Source organism: Thunnus albacares, chromosome 18 (assembly GCF_914725855.1).
Source record: "Thunnus albacares chromosome 18, fThuAlb1.1, whole genome shotgun sequence".
NCBI lineage: Eukaryota > Metazoa > Chordata > Actinopteri > Scombriformes > Scombridae > Thunnus > Thunnus albacares.
This window is the reverse complement of record NC_058123.1, coordinates 14,302,501-14,328,594: the sequence shown is the minus strand read 5'-3', so window position 1 is coordinate 14,328,594 and position 26,094 is coordinate 14,302,501. Positions and strand designations below refer to the sequence as shown.

The 26,094-nt window shown below is 40.1% G+C and overlaps 1 protein-coding gene across 9 annotated transcripts in view; it reads left to right on the top strand.

The window, feature by feature from the left end:
- The window catches only part of dnm1a (dynamin 1a), a 59,935-nt gene that overhangs the window by 21,627 nt on the left and 12,214 nt on the right, over positions 1-26,094 (top strand). For 4 of the 9 annotated variants that reach the window (XM_044334197.1, XM_044334194.1, XM_044334198.1 and 1 more), the window contains exons 10-16: positions 819-957; positions 6,270-6,356; positions 6,467-6,537; positions 6,683-6,734; positions 8,229-8,240; positions 10,423-10,452; positions 10,808-10,921. In XM_044334197.1, the coding sequence (XP_044190132.1) occupies positions 819-957; positions 6,270-6,356; positions 6,467-6,537; positions 6,683-6,734; positions 8,229-8,240; positions 10,423-10,452; positions 10,808-10,921 (505 nt within the window). Of the gene's footprint in view, positions 1-818; positions 958-3,044; positions 3,184-6,269; positions 6,357-6,466; positions 6,538-6,682; positions 6,735-8,228; positions 8,241-10,422; positions 10,453-10,807; positions 10,922-26,094 lie in introns of all 9 variants that reach the window. The other 5 variants (XM_044334202.1, XM_044334199.1, XM_044334200.1 and 2 more) reach the window with 2 other exon arrangements.

Here is a 26,094-nt window from a genome sequence, read left to right as displayed (position 1 = left end):
AATCCCACAGAAATCAGATGTTGACACTTACCAAGGCAAAAAAGGGAGGTTGTGTATGAATCGTCATTCTTTTTTTTTTTTAAGTTTGTTTGTTGTCAGTTTGAATCATGGTAAGGTCTGTTTCATATCTGAGTTTACTAGCTAAGACATTTCTTAAGTTTGAATAGTGCAACCTGATTTAATAAATCAGCAGTTTGAAACTTGCTTGTAGTAACCAAGAACTTATGAAAGACTTTATGTACAAACTAGTGCAACCAAGTCCAGGACTATATAAACTATGTATTTGCCATTGCAATGGCGTTATAGGTGCTTGAGTAGTTGTACCAGTTGTAATGCAACTGACTCCAATCAGATAGAAATGTTGAACAATGAAACCATGAAAAAAACCTTCACTCCTCCATGGAAATAAATTAAATACATTCAGTTTTCAGTGTCAAGTGAGATCCCATTCATCCTCCTCAGGAATAACACACCATCTAGTCTATAGTAACACGTTAACTCTCAACATCTTTTGAGGGAAAATGACTGGATATAATCAAAGTAGCCAACAAATAACTTGAAATTGCTTAATATTTACCCAATGTCACTTGATATTTCCTTACACATGTTGATTTGTTGAAAATTTTGGCTCCATTCCCTTTCCCCCACTAGTTTGTGTCTGTTTATGTTTGTCATTTGGGAAAAGCTCATACATGGGGGGGTATTTCTTTACAATTAACACTTTTCTCTTTACCCAACCTTCCTCCCTCCTTCTTTCTTTCTCTCCACCATCCTCCTCTTTTTTTGGCCCCGTGGCTGGTTCTCTCTCTGACGAGCAGAACTGGCCTCTTCACCCCGGACATGGCCTTTGAGACCATTGTGAAAAGGCAGATTGGGAAGATAAAAGAGCCTTGCACCAAATGTGTGGACATGGTCATTTCTGAGCTAGTCAATACGGTTAGGCAGTGTACCAAAAAGGTAAAAAAAATAAAAGTAAACAGTGGATAGCACTTTTTTTTTTTATTTTCAACCCTCATCTGCAAAGTCCCTCCGCTGTTCACTCCCTTCCACTGTAACCACCTGGCTCCCTCCAGCCTTCGCTGTTTTTCAGACAGCGAGGAGGCTGGAGTGGCAGGGTGGGCTGTGGTATACCTGCCTGCCTGTACTGGACTGCTTTGGACGGGTTTGGCTGGACAGACTTGCCGTGGTAGAGAGCTGTGCTGAAGAGAAAACAAAACAGTGTGGAAGCTGAGTGGTTATTGATATATGGTTGCCAAAAAAAGAGTCAGTGATATTAAAAAAGATTAATTTATGAATCAGATTTAAGGCTTTGATTAAATAATATTTCAGGACAGTTTCTAACTAATTATCAGCATTATTTTTGCAAGAATTGAGTATCTTTTTCATGGTCTTGTTCCTTTTTGAGTCTGGAAACTCACTTTTTACATTTTTGATGAAGTATTTTACTCAAATACACTTTGAAAAGCAATAATTAGTAGCTTCAGTCAGGTTGTTTCTGCCTGTTTTTTTTCAGAAGGCTAATTTTGAGCTGTGCCCCACTTCCACACCATGTTCTAATAGTATGGACTATATATATAGCAACTGTCATTGTACTGTGATGATAAGATTTTTTTTTATTATTATTATTATTATTTTTTTAGTTATTTGCGCAAGACACTAATGTGTGCAAAATATTATCTTGTGTGCATAACAAGATTAAAAGATACAATCTTTCAGCACTTCTGGGCTTCCGTATCGCATGACAAGATTTTAGATTAGTTTTTGTTTGTTTTTCCAGATCTACCTGGAGCAAATTGTTTGATTTTTTTTTTGCAGCTGTGAGCAGCTCTTACATTTCCTTTTTGCATAAACAGCAGACTAGAAACTCAATAGTTTTGAATTATGCATGCAGACTTTTGACTTTATACTTGATTTTGTCTCTTTTGTGGTATGCACACACTCTTAACTGCTTTACTCAAAGCCTGCAGAAAAATTGCTATTTAGTGTAGAATTGGGACACAGCGTAAGAAAATATGACCACTGCTGTGAAGATCTTGAGTAATTTTCAACTCTGATGTAGTTCTACTTCAGAAATATTTAAGTTAACAAAATAATCCTCCTCAGAAACCATGAGCAAGATACTCTTTCCACCTTCGCTTGTGCACAAAGTAATACACTTGTTTGGAAGATCATGTGTCAATTATTATGAATAACTGGCAGCCGTATTGGATGACCTCAGCGTCCAGACTTCCTTGTGTGTGAGACAGCAGCCGTGCACCTGCAGCAGACAGGAGCCATGACGATTATGTTTTAAGTGCACTTCAACAGGCCTCGGGGGGCTTCGCTCAGGGTTGTGAGTGTGGCCAAGAGAAAGAGTAGTAGTCTTTATCCAAATTGATCCTCTGTGACCAAACAATTTCAACAGCGGTTGGACTGCAACAACCTGGAGGCCTTTGGGATGATATATGTTATGATTAGGCTCCCGCTGGAAAGTTAAGAGGAAAAGGAGGGATGGGCAGGGAAAGGGGATCAGGGAGGAGGGATCAGAGTGTCTTGGCTGAACACCGGGGTGCACAGCTGCGGTCTCTCGGTGCGTCGCTTGGAGTTTTTTGGCTGTTGGAGTTGTTCAGGCTGGGACCTCTCTCTATTTCTTTCTCTTTTCTCTCATCTTCTCTTTCTCTTTGCTCTTCATTGATAGAGAGAGACTCCAGCTCTGTCCTGTTTTAGAATGGCTTGAGGGGAAACCAAATGTCTCACTTGCATTTTCTTCCTTCTGTGCTGTTTATCCCCCCCCTCCACCCCCACCCCCAACCCTCACACTCCTTGTCTTTTTTAAATATGTTGTTTCTTCTGTTCCATATCCGATTTCTATCCACCTTATCCATGTACTGTCCCTCTCCCTCGCCATCACTTGTTTCTATTTGACTCCCTTTTCTCCACTTGCTTTTTTTAAAATTTCCTTTTGCAACTCTCTCTCCACCTTTTTTCTCTCCTTTTTTAATTTTTTTTTTTTTTTTTTTTTTTTTTTTACCCCTGTCTCCCGTGCCGCCTGCCTATCCCTACAGGACGGGGCTGTTCACCCCTGACCTCGCCTTTGAGGCTATAGTGAAAAAGCAGATCCAAAAGCTGAAGGAGCCCACACTGAAGTGTATAGATATGGTAGTCAGCGAACTCACCTTCACCATACAAAAGTGTAGTCAAAAGGTAAAATGCCAAAGAGAACCAAACCACTTTCACTATCTTTGTTAACAGGTAGGGGTAGACCGATGGCTGGACGCTAATTTTCCAGTAATAATTGATAGCAGGAGATGTGAGAGAAATAACAAAACCAGGCATAAACTGCTTCCTTAAAGTATAGTACCAAAAAGTGGCATTTATGCTGAAGACTGACTGTTAGATCTAAATAGATATAATGAGAGTTGAATATTATTTTTCTTTCTAAATCTTTAATAGGGAGAATGATGGAGACTTCTTGGTCAGCTTTGCTGTTTAGTTACATGGACGTTTTTTTAATGAATAATTTTGTGCAATTTATTGCATAAAGCCAAAATTAATTTAACCATTTATGACACATTTTGGTGGAGATTTACTTCCCAATACTTTTAAAATTTTAAGCTGACATTTGTAAAAACTGCACCTACAAATTATGAACCATATGTTGACTTAGATTTTTGATTTTTATAATACTTTACCAAATTTAACACGAATTGTAATAGGATTTTTTTTTTTGCCTTCATTTATGCCTAATAAATATACTAAAACAAGAGTCGACAGCCATGCTAGCTGCACTCTGAGGTTATAATTAACATGCTAACATGCTTATGTTTAGCTGCTAAATATGCTAAACTTTAGCAGGTTAGTGTTTACCATGTTCACCATTTTATTTAGCGTGGTAGCACGTTCATATTTGCTAATTAGCACAAAGTACTATAAGGCTGATGGAATATTATTAGCTTTGCAGGTATTATGACTAATTAGTTGTAAAACAAAGTATTGGACAAATAAAATAAAAATGTTCACCTGATGATGGCGCTGTATGAAAAGACAGGGGATCAGCTAACATCACCATCCCTAAAGCCACATCGCTAGCATGGCTAAAAAGATTACCCAGCTCATGTTCAATGTATTACAATGAATTCATTCTGTAAAGTGACTGAGAATAAATGCCCACTCGTAACAAAAAAAAAAAATGGAAAATCAATATATAATATATAAAAAATATCAGAATTTAAAAGTGTAGATCTTATTACACGCTGAAAGCAGGTATAACAAATACACAAATCTTTCCTCCAGCAGATATCGGTCTATCCTTACTTATCCAAGATTTTACTAGTGTTACCATATAATCCACATTTTAATTTCACTTTCTTTGTTCTTTGTTTTCTGTCAATTATTGGCCACATATTGACAATTTAATAAAGTGTTGCGTCTCAACATTGCATGTTCAATAATTTTATTTTATATTTGACCTCATGATGTCTAAAAATCCTTCTAAAAGTCATATTTTTTCTGTCTTTGTCAGTATGCTTTAATTAAGTGGCGTGACTGATTGTGTAGTTCCACTCACTGACTAATTGACGTTCTTTGAGCGTCTTTTTATTTCTACCGTTTTGTTTTTTTTTAAATTTCTTTTTCGACCTCTCCATCCTGTCGTCCTCTAACCCTCTGAACCGGCTGCTTCCTCGCAAAGCAAATGACCAAAAGAGAGCGTGACCTCCTTTGGATTTCTCCTCTCTGTCACACTTTTATCTTGATTTCACTTTCAGAGACTTACTGTTTTTAAAGATACTGTATTATAATATACAGTGCTTGGGAAAATCCACAAAGGGGTCAGTTTGAAGTCTTCCTCCACCCTCCCTCTATCCCATCCCTCCCTTCCTTCTCCTTTGCATCGCATGTCAATCTGAATGTATGTGAGCATCTCTGCATGCAGCCTTGTTTGTAAAAAAACAAAAAAAACAACCAAAAACATTTCTTTCCACTGTGTTGTGTTTTTTAAGACACAGAACCCTTCAGATTTTTCAGGCTTCAAGTTGTAATGCATCTTTATTTGCACAAATTATGTTCTTTTCAGTTGCTTGGACATCAAATACAGTTTATCAAATTTTGTTTTGTTCATGTTTCATTTTTGTGGTTTCCACAACTTCTAATTCACAAAGAAAAAACCCATAAAACACTCAAATCAGTTAACAGTGTTTCCACTGATAATAAGACAATGGTGACATTGTTACAGCTGCTATTGTCTTCTTTTACTGCTGCTCACCAAGTTGAAAACACTGTAAATTTATGCTCTTACTAAAACAGATTTGGACTTTTTATACAGTGTGATTGTGATGAGATATTCAAGTTGAATATCGGACCTTATATTATTTATTATTTGATATATTATAATATTAAAAGCACAAGCTGTATGCTTCACTGGAAAGATCGTTGGCATTGACAAGTCATAACAAATGAATATTTAAATTACCTCAGAATGTATTTTTATTCATTTATAGTTTATTCTAAATGTAGTCGCCACAATTGATTCCATGTTATAAACAGGTTTTAATGCCAGTGATTAGACTGGCATTTATTATAACAGTGTGTCCCATGATTATAAAGCATCTATTCTTTATGGATGTTGTGTGCTTTGTAATTGGACTAAACCCAGGAAGCAGCAAATCAACTTGGGAATCAAAAAAAAAAAAAAAAAAGAAGTCTACTGATATCCACTCACTCTCCAAAACCATCTGCCAGACATGAAAGATGCATTGCAACTTGCACGAAAACAGCTTATACTTTTCTGTGATTTTGGTTTCGATTTTTCTTCTTTTCCTCTCACACTTCTCCAAATGTGTTTGTGTCACATTGGAGGCCCACCAATGTCTGCGTTCGTGGGTTTGCAATGAGCTCATGGAAAAAAGACCCACAGTGTGCTGGGAAAAGGAAGCTTTTCTGCCAGGAACATTGTTTATTCTGTGTTTGTGTGGCAATATCACAGACTTTGTGCTATCCCTCTGCATTTGTTCCATATTGGCAACAAATAGATATTTTGCACATTAAATTTACTCAAATCCACCCACTGGTCAGGGTGTGCATTGGCTAGAGCTGAGTCTGGGATAAACTCCTCAAAACATTTTTGATTGTGTTTCTGTATTTTTGTTGCAATGGTGGAACTGTGTGTTGTGGTTCAGTGAGAAGAGTAATGTGGTGGTTTATTGAAGCTTGTGACACTGTGTGTGTGCTTGCGTGTGTGTGTGTTTTTTTTTTTTTTTTTGCTACCTACCTACTGTGCTCTATGCTCACAGCTGGCTCAGTACCCCATGCTGAGAGAGGAGATGGAGAGGATCGTCACCCAGCACATCAGGGACAGAGAAAACCGCACCAAGGATCAGGTAACACACACCAAAATTTCTCGTGAAGCTATAAAATTTCCCCAAGTCGGATCAGTAAATGTAAAACAAATGCGCATTCGCTGATAGCATCTCTCACACTCTTCGCTCAGGTGTTGCTGCTGATAGACATTGAGTTGTCCTACATGAACACCAACCATGAGGACTTCATTGGATTTGCCAAGTGAGTTTTTTCTGTTTTTCATTTCTTTCTCTCCAGCGTTGAGCATTTAAATGCGTGGCTCCTGCATCGTTAAGTGCTCACAGATTCATCAGTTCACGTGGTGTTTTGACAGTATCTCCTGATGTGTGTGTTTTTCGTTGTGCAGCGCTCAGCAGAGGATCAACCAAATGAACAAGAAGAAGACAGCTGGCAATCAGGTGCTTTGATCACAAACATACAGACCCGTCCACTTCGCTGTTGTTTTTACAGGTTTATGGCGCAGAGGTGTGTCGATTTCTTTAAGCTACTCTTGAGCTGCGGGAACATGATTCCAGGCTGAACATCCAAGTCTGTTTTGTCTGTTGGCCAGCAACGCAACATCTGAACTTCATCCAGTCTTTCCCCAAGGCTTTATTCTGTTAGCACTCAGCTCTCGGTTTTGCCCGTGCTAAATGTAGTGCAGCTATACAGTATCTTGTTACCCTGGGCAACAGTCCATATCCTACACACACACACACACACACACACACACACACACACACACACACACAATGCAGCCCTCTACATGTTACTGTACAGACACTAATGGACAACAGTTGTCTGATCATGAAACAAAGTCACGGTGATGTCAGCAGAAACTGAAGTCGGTTGTGAAAAAGTTTATGGCTTGAACAACAACAACAACAACAATCATAAAAATCAATATCAAATAGAAAGCTCCCAGAGAGCACATACCTCTGCCAAGGTTGCACAATCCTTAAAATCTTTCAGTCATTTTAATAACAGAAAGTGGTTTGGAATTTTAAATCTCCATCTGGATCACAGACGCATAGTGATAGACTGTCATGCAATACATGTGACAGATTTTTTTCATTCAAGTAAGTGCAGTAGTTGATGAGAAAACAGTAAAAAAAAAAATACTGGGGACAAGAGGTTGAGAAATCCTCTAAAAAAAATTTAAAAAATCCAAGATGTGCATTTTGGACTAAAAAACAAATCACTTCCCTAAATTTATTTCATTTTCCACAAAATGTCTTTGAAATCTGTTCACACGTTTTCAAGATTCAAAATCCAAGAAACTTCATTGTCTGTCACATAGTAACAGAAATTCCTCTTTGACACGACTCAACAATAACAAAATATAAACAGTAGAAATATCAGTGAAAATAAGTTATGAATGCTAGTGTTAATACAGGCAAAAGACAGATGTGAATATCTGTATGTGTCTAGCATGATTTATTTAGGGTATTAATGGCTGGAGAGGAGATGAAGGACATTTTAAAGGTGTTCCTCTTTGCAAGTTGTTATAGCGACGACCTGATGGTGTAGCTGGAAGAACTGGTGCTTTTTTGAGATGCTGAAGTGCTAAATAACAAGACAAACGAGCAAACAGGACTAAGAAACAAAACCTCCTCAGAAGGAAATAACAAAATACGACCCAATTATAAAACAGGCATAGTATGTGTCACAGTATCAATTCAATTATATACATTTACGGCAAATATAGAGCTTTTGTATGACTTACATTCTGCTTTTTCCTTCTGAAAGCATTTAAATCGTCTTCTACTTTTCACACACTTTAATCTTACTCTTTAACTGTATTTTCTTCTGCTCTTATTTTCTGGTGCTTCTTGTTTCTTTTAAGTGATTTCTCTTTTTTTCTGTGTCTCTTTCCCCTCTTTGTCCTTCTCTCTGTGGCTTCTCTGCTTTAGGATGAGATCATGGTGAGTAGTGTGTGTGTGTGTGTGTGTGTGACTCTGTGCATGTCTCCAGGTAGGCTTTCAATGCGTACATGCTCATGTTTCTACGCTCTGCATAGAATACACGTATCTATATATGTGTGTGAACTTGGATGTCATTTATGTGTGCTGGGTTACAGGTGGAAGTGTGTATGAATGATCAGTAGATGGGCAGGTGGCTGTGGTGGGGGATGCTTGGCTGCTTCCCTTTCCTCTCTTTTTCAGCTGTGTCCTCCCTGCAGGCACACACACACACACACACACACACACACACTTACACTCATACACACACTTTGACACTACAGGATGACAAAACCTCTATAAAACGCTATCGTACGCTGTTCAGCCCACAGGAACATAAAAGAGCTAAATCAAGATTTGCCTCCCTGTTACATAATGTTCTTGTGTTAATGTCACAGGCAGCTTTCAGTCTCAGTTTAGAGATGCTCGTTGTGGCTTGGACGCTGAGGGCGGTTTGCTTTGGCAGTGAAGAGATGCCCCCCCCAGCAGTAGTTTGAACTACATAGAGAGAAATTCACTCAGGCCTTCTCGAATTTCATCTCAAAGAGAAGGAGGGTGAAGACAGAAAGAAACAGAGAGAGATCACAAAAAAAAAAGAGAAGAGAGACAATTTTCAAACATTTTTATTCACATGTCACTAGACATCTTCTCTCTGACTCCCTCTTTTACTTCCCACCCCCCCCCCCCTTTTCATCCACAGTAGAGGAGGGGAAATGAAGACCTGAACTGTGGCAGACATATGTCACCCCTATAGCCGTCAGTTGTCATAACAACCACCCAGATTGTGGTCAAAGGTTAGGGGCACATAGTAAACAAAGCGGTGATCCTTACTTCCTGTTTACAGATGGATGTAGTTGGCCCTCAAAGACCCCACAGCTACTGGAGTTTATGGAGATATAATCAATTATGTAGATGGAAAGCTTAATTGTATTTTAATTAATCCCTCAAATGCTGCTGGATCCACTGTGATGAAAGTTTTGTTCAAACACATATAACTTTATTTTCAATTCTAATCTAGATCCTAAACTTTATCCTAAATGGTTTACAATTGATTGTAAATTGGATTGGGAGAATAATGCAGACCAAGATACAAGTGAAATACCAAAATTAAAACAAGGTGACTTGTAAAATGCAAATGTAGGAAAAAGATTTAATAGAACCTACTTAAGACAACAATAAAAAATAAGTAAATGGTGAGAGAACGGTTTAAATTAAGAAAGAAAATACAAGCGATAAAAGACACAAGTCATAAAATTAGAAAACACTACAAAAAATAAATAGATTACAATAAAACGGTGAAATCAATTGAGCAATAAAAAGCATTAAGAACCATAAAACCATAAAATTATAAGACACTGCATAACTTTAGTGAGATGAATAGACTAAACAGATGGCTTTGAATGACAGGGGAATATGTGAAAATGATGCACAGTACAGGTGTACAAGCATACAGAGACAAATAAAGTGATTTTTATGAAAATGTAACGCCTTCACATTGACTTCAAACCACAAATGTACTTAAATATGTAAATGCTAAATCTTTAACAGGTTCCACTTGAGATCAAAATGTTGTCTATTAAAATTGATTTGTGGTTTAGAGTCAGTGTGAAGATATTACTCTTCTCATCCTTATAGTTTTGGGTAAAATAGATAAAATGAAATCAATTTTTAATGGTGCATCCACTGAAAAATAGTATCTTTCGTTTGAATATTTCACTCAGTACAACAGTGAAAACCTTAAATGAAACACTGAAACCATCAGTTATAGAATAAATATGTGAGATTGTCATACGGTCTGTTTCTTTTTTCTAGAGGCTACTTGAGAGGAAATTAAACATCAGAGTTTATGGGGGAAAGTGATGCTTATACTGTAGATAGAGAGAATACCCCAAACCCAATTTTAAAAAGCACATACTTTATAAAAGAGTTAGGCTCCTGTATTTCACTGCATGGTCAGAAAAAACTTTGACATGGGCCATTCTTGTTATAGCCTCCTTATTTCCCTCACCCCACCCTGCTTGCTGTCCCCACGCTGCCGTCCCAGCAGCCAGCTGTGCTGGTACTTGACCAAAGATGTGTATTTGGCCTTTACTAAATGCCCTGCGTTGGCGTAGCTTTGTAATGTTCTCTCCACATTCTCATTCAGCCGGAGAGAGGAGTTAACGATCGGTTCAAGGTAAATAACTCGTACACCACGTATTGTATGTGTCTTTAGTTTCTGTGTGGTGGAGAGAATGAAATAAAAGATAGAAAAAGAGAGAAAAAAGGAATGTGAGGAATGTGTTTAGTCACGTAGGTGAGCGTCACCCTGCTGTTGTTTGTGGCAGTTACTTCTTCTTCTTCTTCTTCTCCACTAGAAGCAGTGTCATTACATTTTACTGTGTTGCCCCTTACATGTTAGTGTAGGTACATACTGTATGTACAGTAAGTGTCACGTACACAGACTGAAAGGTCTGATGTTGAGATTGTGAATATGTGTGTGCTGTGTGTTATTTATAATCACTTTTTGCCTTTTGTCTGTCGTTTCTCAGGTGATCAGGAAGGGCTGGCTGACCATCAATAACATCGGCATCATGAAAGGAGGAGCCAAGGAGTACTGGTTTGTCCTCACCGCCGAGTCTCTGTCCTGGTACAAGGACGATGAGGTGAGATTGTGTTCACACATACACAAACAAACTGAAGACATTTTCTTATGATACCTGTTCTTGCGCCAAGTTGCAGACTCATCAAGCTGCTTGATGTGACTCATCTGTCAGAGGGCTGCCAGCTGACAACAGGATTTTATTTATCTGCTTTGCAGTGTTGTCCTAGAAACAGTGAAGCACCAAAGATTGGTAAAATGATGTGAAGATAATGAAGCGCAATGAGAAACTTGTTGGACGATGAGAGTGCTTGGCAAAAAAACCCCAAAAAACCCCCTTTGTTATAGAAACGATCATAGAAAGGGGAATAACAGGAACTCAACAGAATCAACTGCAGCAAATCACATTTTTATTGTTAAAATTTATGTCTTAAAAAATGTTTTTGAGTATTTTTGCAGGATTACTGGGATATAAAGTAGATCCTGACCGATGCTGGATTTTTGAGGCTGACACTAATATTGATATAAATAACAAAATCCAGGAAGTCTTGCTAAATATTTGTCCTTAAGTGATGCAGAAAACCATGGGAAAAAAACTAAGGCACTCTGTCTTCAGGTGAAATAATACAGTGAATTTATTCTTTGAGTAAAGGCAATTGAGCAGAGCAAAGCGTATCAACTCAGGGTCATCAGGGTTTGACAAACACATAATCATAGTCTGAATTATATACCAGCCGTGGGTGGCGTTCAACCCAACACATATGGCAACGTAAATAACCAATAGAGGGTGTTAAAACAAAGGCATGAGCCCCATACATATGTATATGCCAAAAAATATGAATCTACAATAAGACATGATAACAATAAGTGATATTGAATCCCTAAAAATACTGAAAATACTCAACAAGTGCTGAATACTGAAAAAAGTAAAAGAAACAAATATAAGCAAAAAATATATGTCCATGCTCTAAAACACATAAAACCAACTTCACATACTATCTGCAATTTTATTTCAATAATTAATTTCAATGAAGAAGTAATTATATGCAAATAAAACAGACAAAAAGATTAAATATATGTATAAATATACAAAAAGACTTGCAATAAAGCAATAAGTGAGTGTGTCCGCATCAAAAAACAAGTTTGCATGAAGCTTGAATGTAGATAAACAAATCTCAGTTTGACATTAGATTACCTGATCCCCTCCAATGTTTGATATTTCAGAACTTTTTGATACAAAGTCTTTAAATTTGATTTATTGAGCTGTGACCAAGATATGTAGGCCTACTGAGCGGGAAAATTGATATTTGCTAAATAAATTTGTAAGTGCCCTCTGGTGGACAGAGTGTGTAATGGAAACAAAACTGAACTAAATAATTAAATAAACAATATCTTTGGCATTTGTGTTCAGTTTCTTGATAAGCCAATACTGATTGCTCTGTGAAAAGATAACATTTAATCGTCTTCCTCTACTACAGAATTAAACAGGTAATAATAATAATAATAATAATAATAATAATAATAATAATAATAATAATAATAATAATAAAAGTTTATTTATTGTATTGAGTGTAGTGTAGTCTTTTCTCAAAATTTGATTTTGTTTGACTGAATTCAGGGGCTGCTGTATGTGAAGAGTTAGTTGTTGCATTCAGGGGGGAAAAAAGAAAAAAAGAAAAAAAAAAACCACATTCATCACCATAAAATCCTGTAAACATGTTTGGAAAAAAAGGATTTTGCAATAACTCCTGCAACCCAGTGATTTCCACTAGTTGAGTTGTCATTTTCAACTGCCAATAAGCCGGGCTGTGTGTTGTGTAATCCTGTGATCTGGCTAGCGGAGCAGAGCTATCTGCGTATTTTCTGCACAACCTCAGACATCATCACCCGTGTCTGCATCACCCAAAAACTATGCACCTCATTTTAACAGCAGCACTTTTATAATATTTTCCTCCAAATTACAATACCAGGAGAATTATTTCAGTCGGATCTGTGTGTGTTTATTCTCCACGAGCTTTCACCAAGATTTAGAGTCTCTTTTCCATGTTCTGGTCCAATAATTCGTTCCAGCTCATCCCGCTGGCAAGTATGACTGTTGGTCAAGTTCAGTGGTTGTCCTCTACACGCTGAGGATGATTTGACCCGGTGTGCTTTGTTACTGGGCTGACTGGTCAGAGCGGTGTCCCATGATGCTTTGCAGAACTATTAGGAGCTAGCCACAGTCTCGCTGTCTCCAGGCCGTAGCCGCAGCCGCTCTGCTCGCTGACATAAGGCTGTGTGTGTGTGCGTGTGTGTGTGTGTTTGCATGTGTGTGTGTGTGTGTAACATTGAGACGACCCCTTTCCAAAGAGTCAAGACCCCCCAGCATGTCAGACACCGAAGCTGGCACACACATGTGCATACCAGAGCCCCCTGCCCTGTTCCCAATTCCCAACACACACACACACACACACACGCATACACACACACACACACACACACACACACACACACACACACACACACATACAAGCTGCTTCTAATAAACTTACTTCTTTTCAAAGAAGGGGCACAGAGCAAGAGAGGGACTGGGTTGTAGAGAAGGAGAGGGGAGGAGGCAGGAGTGTCTCTTGTTAGCTGGTTAGCAGCAGAAGTAACAAGGACCATGTGAAGTGAGAGAAAGTGGGGAGGGGGGCACAGAGGAGGGAGACGGGGAGGAGAAGAAAGAGGAGAAAGGCCTGGTGTGGACATCTTGCTTTTATATCCTTACTTCCTACCTCTTTCCTCGAAGGTTCAAACCAGAAGAAACTCTTCTTCTCGTTCCTCTCCTTGTCCATCAATCAGTCTGTCTCATTCTTTCCTTTTCTGCCCTCCTCATCTCATTTGTCCCCTCTGTATCATTTGTCTCCCCCTCCCTTCTTGTACTGTATATTTATTTGAACTTGGAGCTGCAAGGGCACAGGGAGACGTAAAACCAACACGCAGTGCCGGTGTTAAAGCTCAGCGGCGAGGCTGAAGGGCACTGCAGCACCGAGTATGATTTAAAAAAAAAAAAAAAAAAGAAAGAAAAGAGAAAAAAAAGAAACTTTCCATTATGTTTTCTATCCAAGCTGAACATTTCTACATAGTCCAGTCACACACACACACACACTAAGAGTGAGTTAGAGTGCTCATGAGGGCCTACACTCATATGTGCACCTGGGTAGATTCTTGCCAATATACACACATTTGATTAAAAAAAAAAAGTTGGTAACAGTTTCATGTTTATATTCTTTTAAAAAAAAATGCATCACTGCCTTCAGAGAAAAAAAAAACTTATTGTGCATCTTTTTGTGCAGTTTCATATAAAAAAGACACATTCATATGTTTCTTTACACCAACTCACAAAACAGCGCAGGTTTTATTGGCTGCCTCTCGTCAAGGGGAAAACCCTTGCCGTAGTCTGGCAACACACACACACATATGCGCACGCCACCCCCAGACACTAATAATAACTTTCAACCCAACTAGTGGTGCCAGGATGTTTTGGTTAGTGTACGTGTGTGTGTGTGTGTGTGTTTGTGTGTGTGTGTGTGTGTGTGTGTGTGTGTGTGTGTGTGTGTGTGCCTAGAAACCTTCTGGTCTGTATTACCACAGGACATGCCAATTCTTTGAATCAGGCAGTTCTGTAGCTTAAAGCTTCCCAAAGCAGAATGAGAGGGAGGGAGGGAGGGAGGGAGCGAGATGTGAATGGAGAAAAAAATGGTTGAAAGAAAACAAAAATGTAGATAAAAAAGACCAACATGACTGTGATTTTTGTAGACTTTCATACATTCTTGCAATCAGATTTGTTAATTTATGCAGAAACATTTCCACATTGATGGTGTCAAACACAAATAAATAAGTGGCAGATATAACTCTGCTGTCCTTTGGTGGCTATATTTTCTTTGGGTGCCCCTTTTGGCCCTCTGAGTGTGTGTGTGTGTGTGTGTGTGTGTCTGCCCGGGTTTCCCTACTCCTGTTGTAAAGCTGCCAGAAAGCCAGACTCGCCTGGTGATCCCAGCTGTAAACATCCTGGGGGGAAACGGCAGACTGCTGCTTTCAACAAACTCACCAGAAGCATGTCTGCTATATGGTGTATGTGAGTGTGTGTGTGTGTGTGTGTGTGTGTGTGTGTGTGTGTGTGTGTGTGTGTACTGTGCACTTATGTGTGGGTGTGTGCTTGTGTGCATGCTCCCAGGGCTGCGACTTATACATAAAAAAAAAAAATAAAAATGCTTGTGCGTGGTGGCAGAGCTCTAAATGGAAACAGGTTGGTTTGTGGTTTTCATTCCTGCAGACGATGCTCTGAGATGGGACACCGTGTGAATGTTTCTGCCCTCTACTTTGCTTTTGTGTATTTGAGAGGGAGAAGAGAGTTCAGAATGCTAACGCTGCGGGTTCGCCTGATCGAAGACACGCAGGCTGGAAGACAAACTGCGGCCCGGGGGGGGGGAAGAGGTAGAAAAGAAAAAAAAAAAAAAACCATCATGGAAAACGAGGCAGGGGGTCCAGCTAAACTTGTAACGTTTCACATGACGTCACCTACAAACACTGAAGCCACAAACGATTTTGGATCCTTTTTTTGGGAGAGCTATACAAACACTCGTAAAAAAAAAAAAAAAAAAAAAAAAAAAAAGGCGAATAGACAATGACAGAGTGGCTGCTCTTTCAACATTTTTGTACGGTGGCTTCCTGCCTCTCTGCTCATTACATGGTCATTTGAGGTAAAGCAGCCACAAGTCGATGCAGGGAAGGCACAGACGTAATTGTACATTTTGGTCAAGAGTGCAGTGTGATGCTGGGGGTTTACTGTGTGTTTTAGGTATCTTTTTGGGTAAGCGTTCATTTTTTTTTTTTTTTTTTGCTTTCTTTCTGTGGTTGAACTTTTTTGGGAAAAAGAAACAACGTGCTGAGAATGCCATGAGACCATCAATCATATTTGTGTGAATGTGGTTCTGTAGGTCAATATGGGATTTTCCGTTATGTGAATGATTTTTCCGTCAAATATCTGCAAATGTTAATGAAAAATAGTCCAGAGACTTAGCCGTCCATCTCTGTGTAAGTTGCAAGAGAAAAGAAAAATAGAGACGTCAAATAGAGAATCTTTATTTCAAACTTCTTTTTTTTTTTTACAAGCTGAACTGATGACATTACAAACAATACAAACCAACTATAAACAGCTTTCCCTGACATTTACATTTTTTTTTTTTTTGTATCCGTCAGTCATAAATCCAGGCCAGGCGAGGGCCGGGCATCTGTGGTAGAGCCTTTGGGTGCTTTATTTAGGTTTGTGCCCAGATGGACAAGGGGTGGTGCCGGGTGTTCCCACAGCTTGATGTGCTCGTGCCTGCTGCTGGATGTCCCCCTCTCTCTCTCTCTCGCTCTCTTCTCGCCTCTCTTTCAGACAATTTCGAGTCGTCCCGTGCTTCCCCGGGCCAGCCTAACCAATGTGCAGACTACTGTACAACCACTACTTCCTGAACAGGTAGTCTGAACACTGGGCAGGCGGGCCGGGCTGAAGGAGGCCGTGGTGGAGATGTATACAGGTGCTGTCAGATTCAAACACACGTATCACGCAGAAAAAAAAAAAAGAAAAAAAAATCCTCGGTTGAAAGCGTACACACACACTTACTCACTGTGATTCCGGTATCAGACTCTGGAATCCAGCTCCTCTCGCTCTCACAGTGTGACGGCTACAAAGTGCTGATCATGCTGATTGAGCGGGCTGGAGGAGAAACAGCATGTGAGGGATGGATGAGGGGGCCGGTGGGGAGGTATAGGAGGAGGAGGAGGAGGAGGAGGAGGAGGAGGAGGAGGAGGAAGAGGAGGAGGAGGAGGAGGGGGAAGAGGAGAGGTTAGACAGAGGTGATAGCCACTGATTGGCAGATTCTACGACATTCCCGCTGTGAGATGCAGCATTCCAGACCGAACTCTGGAGAGGAAACAGAAAATGCAGACAGGCAGTTTGGATATTCCTCAATAACACAAAGAAATGTTGAAAAGTAATAAATCTGATAGTGAAATCTGTGTTCAGCTCAGGTAAAACTATGGGTTAAACCTACATTTATTTATTTATTTATTTTAACCCAGAATTTTTTTGTGTGTGGAAAAAAAAAAAAAAAAACAGAACAAAAACTAAAACCTTTCCAGAGCTGTTCAATGAAAAAAAAAGCACACGCAGAGGTACACACGAACAAAAGGTCATACCCCATTTAGCACAAATTTGTTACAACCTAAACTGGGTTTGCCCCCGCTGACCCCCAGGCCAAGAGTAAATAAACAAAATTTAAAAAAAAAGATATTTCACAAGTTCGTTTAACAGTTAAAAAAACTGCTAAGATGAAGCTGTCATTAAAAGTGAGAAACACCGACAAGAAAACTCCCTGCTCGCTCTTAAAGTGCACTTAACTTCTCTCGGTTAGGAACTTATCAGTGAATACTTGTGGTCAGCTGAGATCACGCTACATCTCAGCCAACTCTGACCCAACTCTTCCCACTAAAACACCAGACAGAATGCCAGACGGTGGGGAAAAAAAAAAAAAATCTCTTTGAGGAGGGAATACCTGTCCTGTGATTGGACGATCACCATTTCTCTTCTTCGCATCTTGCTGTCCTGAGTGATGTCCCCTCTTTGTCGGATGATATTTATTTTGTCTCCTTCTGGACCGGTCAGCGCCAATCACCTCCCTCCGTCCTTTCATTCAACGCTGCCGCACCTTTGAGGCGAAATCGGGTCGATTCTGTTCAAGTGCGACTTCTGCGTCATCTGGGTTTGTCTTCTCAGGTTTTCCCGGAGCAAAAAAGACGCTCCGGTATTCAGCAAGGTGGACCGGCTGGAGGCTTGACGTGGCAAAGGACTGGCCACCTCAAGTTTCCCCTTCGAGAGACAGAAGGAGAAAAATGAACGAGAGAGAGAGAGGAGATATGGAGAGAGAAGGAGGAGGAGCTCGCCGGCCCCCCATTTTTCCTTTCCTCTCTCCTTTCTTTTTCTTCCTCTCTCCCCTCCCTCTGTCTGGCTCCCCCCTTACCTCCCTCCCTCCCCTCCTCCTCCTCCTCCTCCTCCTCCTCCTCCTCCTCCTCCTCTCTTTCTTTCTCTCCTCTCTGGCTTTTGGGGAGAAAGTGGAAGGTCAAAGGTGAACAGGAAGTGAGACGCATTCATTTGGCGTGTGTGCTGTTAAAGTTTGGAAAGGGAGTGAGAGCTTGGCCGCCAAGGGAGGGAACTTTTTTAGTGGAAGCGTATGTGGGCAGATAGGAGGATGTCTGCATTCGTGCGCTCACGTGGAGGCGTATATGTGTTTCGTAAAAACCGTCTGCATCTTCTCCTCTTCCAGCCAGTGTTATGTGTGCATCTCTGCTCACGGTACATTTGAGTGTATATGCGGTTTTTTTGGACGTTTGAGTGATGGATGTGTGTGTAGGAGTGGGGCTGGATGAGAGCAGAGGCTCCATGGTCTTTGTAGCAAGGGCAGGAATGTCGGCGTTTTCTTGGCAAGCGGGAGGAAGCCTTGTAATAACTCCAGATGTGCAGCCCTGTGGTCTCCATCTCTCTCTTGCTCCCTCTGTTTTTACTTCTAAAGCTGATTTCCTCTCCCTGTCCGACTCGAATAAAGAGCCCTTTATGCAGCTCTGCAGCCTTCCCAACACACACACACACACACGCACAGAGGGGGGGTGTCGGTGGTGCTGGTTGGACGGGTGACATACTACTGGTAAATCAGAACCAGAGCAAAAGAGGTTTTGTATGTGTGTGTGTGTAGATGGGGAGGAAAAGTTTGATTCACAGTTGCGACATAAGTAGTCAACAAGTAAAAGTTTGCCTCCTTCACCTTCCTCGTTTCACACACCCACACACATTTAGGATTCATTCTTACTGCTGGCAGACAGGAGTAATCAATGCTAATGTTTCCAGGTGTGTGTGTGTGTGTGTGTGTGTGCCTGTGTTTCTGTATATGTATGTGTGTGTGTGTGCAGAGGTGGCCAAGGCCGTGTGTTTATTTTAGCTATGGTTTCTGAGCTCCGACCTGAGCTCGAAATCAAAGCAGGCGCAATCCCAGGAGAGACGAGTCAGCAGTACTGGCAGGGAGAAGGAGGGATGTGGAGGGAAAATGAGAGTGAAGGAGAGGAAAAATGGAGATGAAAAGAGGACGCAACTTCAAAATGTGTGATACCCAACCTCTACGGTAGAAAAATATAAAAATGCGGCGGAGAAACAAAGCCAGGAAAGAGAGCGACAGAAGTCAGTCGTCATCGCTGCGACAGAGCGGGGAAAATGCATGATTGTTCCTGTTAAATTTCGGGTTAAGGATTGGAGGGAGTGAATTTTAATGGGTGGGTGGGGGGAGCACTGCGGTCGCACCAACATTGTTTCCACTGTTTGGATGACCAGGCAAGCAGCTTCCTTTTCAAACTCTTAGTCAGTAAAGAAATACTGAGTAAAGTATGCACACACACACATACACGGACACACACATGCACACATGGATACTGCACACACATGCAGTGTAATCTGTGCTTCCATGTTATTCTGTCTGGTCATGAAATACTGCCGCTGCTGTCGCTGTGTTTTGTTATTGCATTAAAGCCAACGTCTCCGTCAGTTCATGTGGGTGTATGTGTATCTTTCATGTCGTAAAAGCGGGATTCCCGTATCATCAGTCAGCTGCGTTTCAGTGAAATCTCACAGCTAGTTTTCAAAGAGGGCGATAGCGTGTTACATAGCTATTAATCTTGTTGGTTAAAAATGTGAGTCACACGATAGCTTTGTTTTCTTTTCTCTCTCTTCCATAATATCATTTAAATTATTTCTTTGCTGACATGAGAAACCGAGTGACTGTGCTACATATTTCAAGATAGCGGAGCACTTAAATTGTCTTATGGTGCATTCGAGAAATAAATTCTGGTGCTCTTCTAATTTCACAATATTTTGTTATAATTTCCACATTACTTGTGATGCCACATGCGTGAGTGCTTACAGTTAGCTTTTTATGTTCAAGTATTTCAAATATACACAGTATGACTCACTCACACTGGTGATAAGAGTAAATATAAACAGAAATAGTCGAGTTGGCTTTTCTATCTTTGCTGCCTTTTAAACTTAAAGCATAGAGTATCGGGTTAGAGACAGAAAGCACGGAAGAGAAAAGAGAAAGAGAAAGCAGAGAATTTACTTAATTTGATAATTGTCTGCTGGAGGTATGAAAGTGAGAATGAATGTAACAAAGATGAGAGAACTTTTAGAAGAGAACCGGTTGAAAATGATGGAAAAAAACTTACAATTGTTAGAAAACCGGTTATGAATGAATTACTGTGTCTCATTAGTTAAAGAAAACATCAGAAAAGGGGGTTTGAGATTGTCAAACAGAGACAAGAGGAGGTACACGAGGTGGTTTGAGGATATTTGGAAGTTTATCCTGCTTGACTGATGAGATAAACGAGTAAGTATGCATGTTTGTCTTGCTGTAAATTATCTTTTTTTCTCCTGTATATCCAGAGCATAATACGAAAATCATTATAGAAACAACACCGGGGCTTAGACCCAAGCAGATGCGGGATAGATAAAAAGAAACCACATAGTTGTGCACTTAATGTCTTTCGGCATGTTGTATATCCTGTGTGTGTGTGTGTGGTAGTTTGGTAGTTTTGTTGTGCACAGACAGGAGTGACACAAATTTAAAGATTACTACATGTGTTCAATAAGACATGACAGGAGTTTGAGCTTTCCTGTGGTTGTTTTATAGCTTTTAAAGTATATATTCTCATGTTGCATGTACCTATTTTATACTTTTTATTACATATTATGTCATTTTTAAAAAATATTTTGTCTGAATCAGCGTTGGATGATAATCCCATAAGCACTGACTTTTCCATGATTTCATGGATGATAAATAATTGAACCTTGACATACCGTAAATGAGAGATTTAAATGTTCATATTACAAGACTGGATTTACTGTAAATCCGTAAACTAAAAAGAAAAAAATCCATCTTTCCTTCTCTTGGAAGTGCACAAACATTGGCACAGTCACGTCATGAAAATTACTCAGTATACACACACACCCTGTGAGTAATACAGTATGTGTACACGTTTTGATTCACAAGTGCAAATTGCATATTCTGGCGGTTCATTTCACTGTACAGTCAGTAGAAGAAGAAGAAGAAGAAGTGATTTTAGGTTTGGCTGTATTTGGATCATGCAGTGCTGATGATCGAGTGACTGTTGTGTTCCAGTAAAACAGGATGAGGGTTGGGATTAGACTAAGGCCATGAGTTTATCGAGATCCAGCATGTCTAAAGACGTTCTTTAACTATGGAATTCTCTCCTTTTTACTTCATTTTTGTTTCCATTACATTTATGCCACAAATACATGTTAGCACTCTATATAATATGCAAGTGCTATAAAACCAAAGTGTGGGACTTCAAAGCATGCTTGGCTTACATATGTGAATGTTTTACCTCAAAGTATTCTGACATGACGTTTTAAGCTCGTGAAAATTAAGAGACTTTTCACACGCCTCATTTGCCATTTTGACACATCAATATATAAATTTGCATTTGGGGTTATATGTGACTTCTTGTAAGTGTAAGTTTTAAATATTCTTGAGGTTTTATGTGATCTGATTGTCGCTCAGTGAGAGTTTAGAGACTCAGTAGACACACAGGTTGAACAGAGCGTTTGACCTGTGGATTGACATGTGTTTATGTGGTTAGTGAACCTGGTGTTGTCACCCCCCTCCCCCTTATCCTTCTTTTACTCTTTGGTGGTCACCATTGATTGATCACATGTCCCGGCTAGCCCCTAAGGTTGTTACACTGACCTTCTGCAGAAGTAAACGCAAAGCAGATCATTAACTGCTTAGCAATTAGCTGCTAAACAGGAAGTTATCACTGACCTGCCAGCCTGCGTTCAAGCACGCCGCTGACTGAATGTGTCATTGTCATGTGGCCACCACGTTTCCTTTCCGTGGAGGAGTTTATTTTTGTTTGTGCTCGTTCTCACAGGAAGAGCAAAGAAGAGAACAAAGGTTGTCTATTTTTTTTAAGAGTCACTCAGTGACTCTTAAAAAAAACCCAACAAATCACACAGAAAATATGAGAATTAATTTTCATCTGTGTGAAACTGGACAAGTCAGAATAGCTCGAAAAAAATCTTCTCGCCTGCACCGTTATCAGGAGGCACTCTACATGATATATGAAGTATCAGAGAGTGCTGGCACGCGGTCCAAGTTGATTTGTTACGGGCATTATTGCACAACCTCGTAGCTAGATGAGTCACAAACGTTGTCCACATTGTCTCAGAATAGCTATTCCCAAACGTAATTCTCCCTGTTTGCTGTTGCTGATTTAAATGTTGACAACATGTGGCCTTCCATTAAATAAAGTCAAAACGGCATTTAGCCAAATTAAGATTCTTCTGATGCTGTCTCTGCTGTTTCTCACAGACATGTTACTCACAGACTAAACAATGATTTTGCATGCGTGGGATTTTTGAAGATATGAAGACAGTAATATCTGTACTTTTTTTAGGAACATTTTCTTCTGGAAGAAGTCAGTTATGTTCAGAATATGATTTTTTTTTTTTTAGATTACTATAACTGGACTGAACTCCCCTAATTTGACGTTGTGCTTTTTTTTTTTTTTGCAATGTGTGGACGCAAAACAAGATTTTCCATTTAGTGCTTGAAACCCAGCAGGTCTCATCCCTTTTACGTCTATCCCCGTTGTGAAAGACTCACAGAATTGATGTCTGTGTTTCTTTTTTTTTTTCTTTTTTTTTTTTAAAGACAGAACTCAATAGGGGAATGGCAGAAGAATGGAGGGAAAGGAGAAACGGAGGGAGGTGAGGAGGAGGGTTGTGAAAATTGCCGTTGGCTGCCACCCAGGGCCCAGTCTTTGTGGTAATGAAGGGTTAGAGGCAGCGTTATTGCTCCCAGATGCCGTGCGGCTTCTCCGCAGCCCTTTGATGCACGGCCCAAGTCACCAGGACTTTTCTATCAGGCTCCCATCAACATACACACTACCACACACACATGTACACACCGAGGCATGCAGCGCTTAAAAAAAAAAACAAAAAAAAAAACAAGGATGCTGTAAACGACTTATCTTTTTGGTTTATCCGACCAAACTACTCAGATTTGTTTCAGAGTGTTAATTGGATACGGTTTGTGTAATGTGTGTGTGTGTGTTTGGTGTTTATACATACTGTAGCATTTTTGTGTGTGTGTTCGTGTGAGGCCAAATTTTGTCCACTTTTTTTTTTAAAATCATGTTTGAATCTCTCAGACGTATTTTGGATGGTATGCACAGCGGTGAAGTGCCTTTATGAATCCAGAAGTGAACTTCCTCTGGCTTTTCATAATGAGCCTGCTATTACTCACTAACAAAACAAAACCATGGAAAGTACTCTGCTCACACACTGCTCCAAACACCACAGGCTGCAGTAACTACCGAGTGCACTACCTTGGGCTGCTGCTGTGTGTGTGTGTGTGTTCGTGTGAGAGAGAGCGTGAAAATGTCGCCTGTGTAGAGGTATCACACATCACACATGTGGTTCGGGTCTAAGCGAAAAGAATTTATTAATCTATTAAAAAACAACGGGTGTGAAAATCATCAGTACAATCGTTAATGTAGGATTTTGTAGGTAAGTGTATGAATGAGTGAAGAACAGTGTAGATGTTGTATGCTGAAAGTTTATTGTGGTTGTGTGATTATGAATGTTTCTTGTTCTCCGGTCTCTCTTGAGACTAGCTGAACGAGACTACCTGATTAAATAAAGTTAAGATAAAAAAGAAATTACAATTACTAAAGGTTTCCTACTCAGCCTCCCAGGATAAAGAGTTGATTTGCCCATATTACTGTTACACAGGGTAATCCATATATAGCTGCAAGTAATGATTATTTTCATCATCAGTTAATCTGCTGATTATTTTCTCAATTATCGTCAATCGTCAATTATAGTCTCAATCGTTTTGTCTATTACACATCAGAAAAATTGAACTAAAAAATGCTCATTGAAATTTTCCACAGACTGAGGTCATTAAATGTTTTGCTATGTCTGAACAGTCCAAAATCCAAAGATATGTTCAGTTTACTGTCATGTATGACACATATAAGTGTCCACACAATCCAAATCCTCACATTTCAGAAACTGCAACCAGCAAATATTTGACATTTTTCCTCAAAAAAACCCCAAAAACGAATATTCGAATGATCAGAATAGTTTGAGATTAATTTTCTGTCGATTGACAAATTGATTCATTGACTTATTGCTGCAGCTCTAAATCTACAGACCTCACTGTCAGTGATGTTTGTGCCCTATAGGGGAGCATCCGCCTATATGGCCTATGTCATGGGCCGTCAATCAACAGAAGTTTAATCGGCAACTATTTTGATAAACAATTAATCATTTCAGTCTTTTTCCAAGCAAAAATGCCAAACACCCTCTGGGTCCAGCTTCTTAGACACATATCATTTGAAAATCTTTAGCTTCTGCACTGTTGGTCAGACAAGACAAGTGAGTTGAAGGTATCACAGAGGGCTCTAAGTAATTGTGAATGACATTTTTTGTACAATTTTTAAAATTTTCATAGAGCTATATACTGTGTACATGTAAGTGTGCACGTGTGTGTGCATGTGTGTGTGTGTGTGTGTGTGTGTGTGTGTATAGAACTGGAACTCTTGGGTTCCTTTGGCTCATCAAGGTAGAACATGACATCACACAGAACACATTCTGTTTCATTGCAGTAACTGGACTCATTTCAAGTCATTTCGAGTCATTTCGAGTTATTGACTGTCAAGTGCATCTTTCTGTCAACATTTACAATGGGTTTTCAAGAGACACAAAGCGACTTCCATTATTCCTGGAAAGACAACAAAGCCCAGAAGACTCTGGAAATCTTCCATGAGGACAGCTTCTGGTCTATAATGAAAAATGAGACCATACGGGCACATCTGAAGGAGGAAGCCTACAAGGTGGCTGATCTGATTGCAAGAGAATGGGGCGATCAGAAGGAGCCAGAGATAGACGAAAAACTTTATAGATACAGCTTTTGGTCTTTCATGAAACATGAACCCATGCAGACACACCTGAAGGGAGAAGCCTACAAGGTGAATGACCTGATTGCAAGACACTGGGGCAATGAGAAGACTTTGAAGTCCAAGCTACACCAGATGACTTGCGAAAACCTTGATGAGGACAGTTTCTGGTCTGTCATGAAAAACGAGGCCATGCATGCTCATCTGAAGAAGGAAGCCTACAAGGTGGCTGACCGGATTGCAAGAGAATCAGGCAATCAGAAAAAGCCCAAGATAGACCAGATGACTTGTGAAAACCTTAATAAGGACAGCTTCTGGTCTATCATGAAAAATGAAGTCATGCATGCTCATCTCAAGGGGGAAGCCTACAAGGTGGCTGACCAGATTGCAAGAGAATTTGGCAACCAGAAGAAGCCCAAGATCAACCAGAAGGCACTGGAAATCTCCCATGAGGACAGCTTCTGGTCTATAATGAAAAATGAGACCATACGGGCACACCTGAAGGGGGAAGCCTACAAGGTGGCTGACCTGATTGCAAGACAGTGGGGCAATGAGAAGACTTCAAAGTCCAAGCTACACCAGATGACTTGTGAAAACCTTAATAAGGACAGCTTCTGGTCTATCATGAAAAATGAGGCGATGCATGCTCATCTCAAGGAGGAAGCCTACAAAATGGCTCATCTGATTGCTGGTCAGAAGGCATCTAAACCCAAGAAAAAAGAGAGGACTTCTACACAAATTGATGGGCAAAACTTCTGGAGCTTAATGGAGGACAAGGCCATTCATGCTCATCTGAGACAGGAGGCTTTTAAGGTGGCAGAGATGATTGAGAGAGACTGGGGTACAAAGGGCACAAGGTCCACCAGCTCTTAGGACAGACTGAGGAGGAGGAGGAGAGTGGATGATGAAAGTCCTGAGAAGGTATGAGATGCCTGGCAGAAGAAAATTGAAGATTTAACATCTATTCAGGATCTGGCAAGGAACCACACAGAGGTATTGGAGGCTATAATTCAGTTATGCAACATCCTTGGAGCCACACGGGTACTTACAGGTGGCAAGAATTTCACCAAAAGCTTCCTTATTGCTGTCAGCAAAATATGTTCTGATGCAGCAGTGGACGTGAGGCGCCACGGACATGACATCCTTCAAAACATTTCCATCCACAACGCTTTCCAAAAGCAGTGGAAAGAGGCCGTTCCAGAAAAG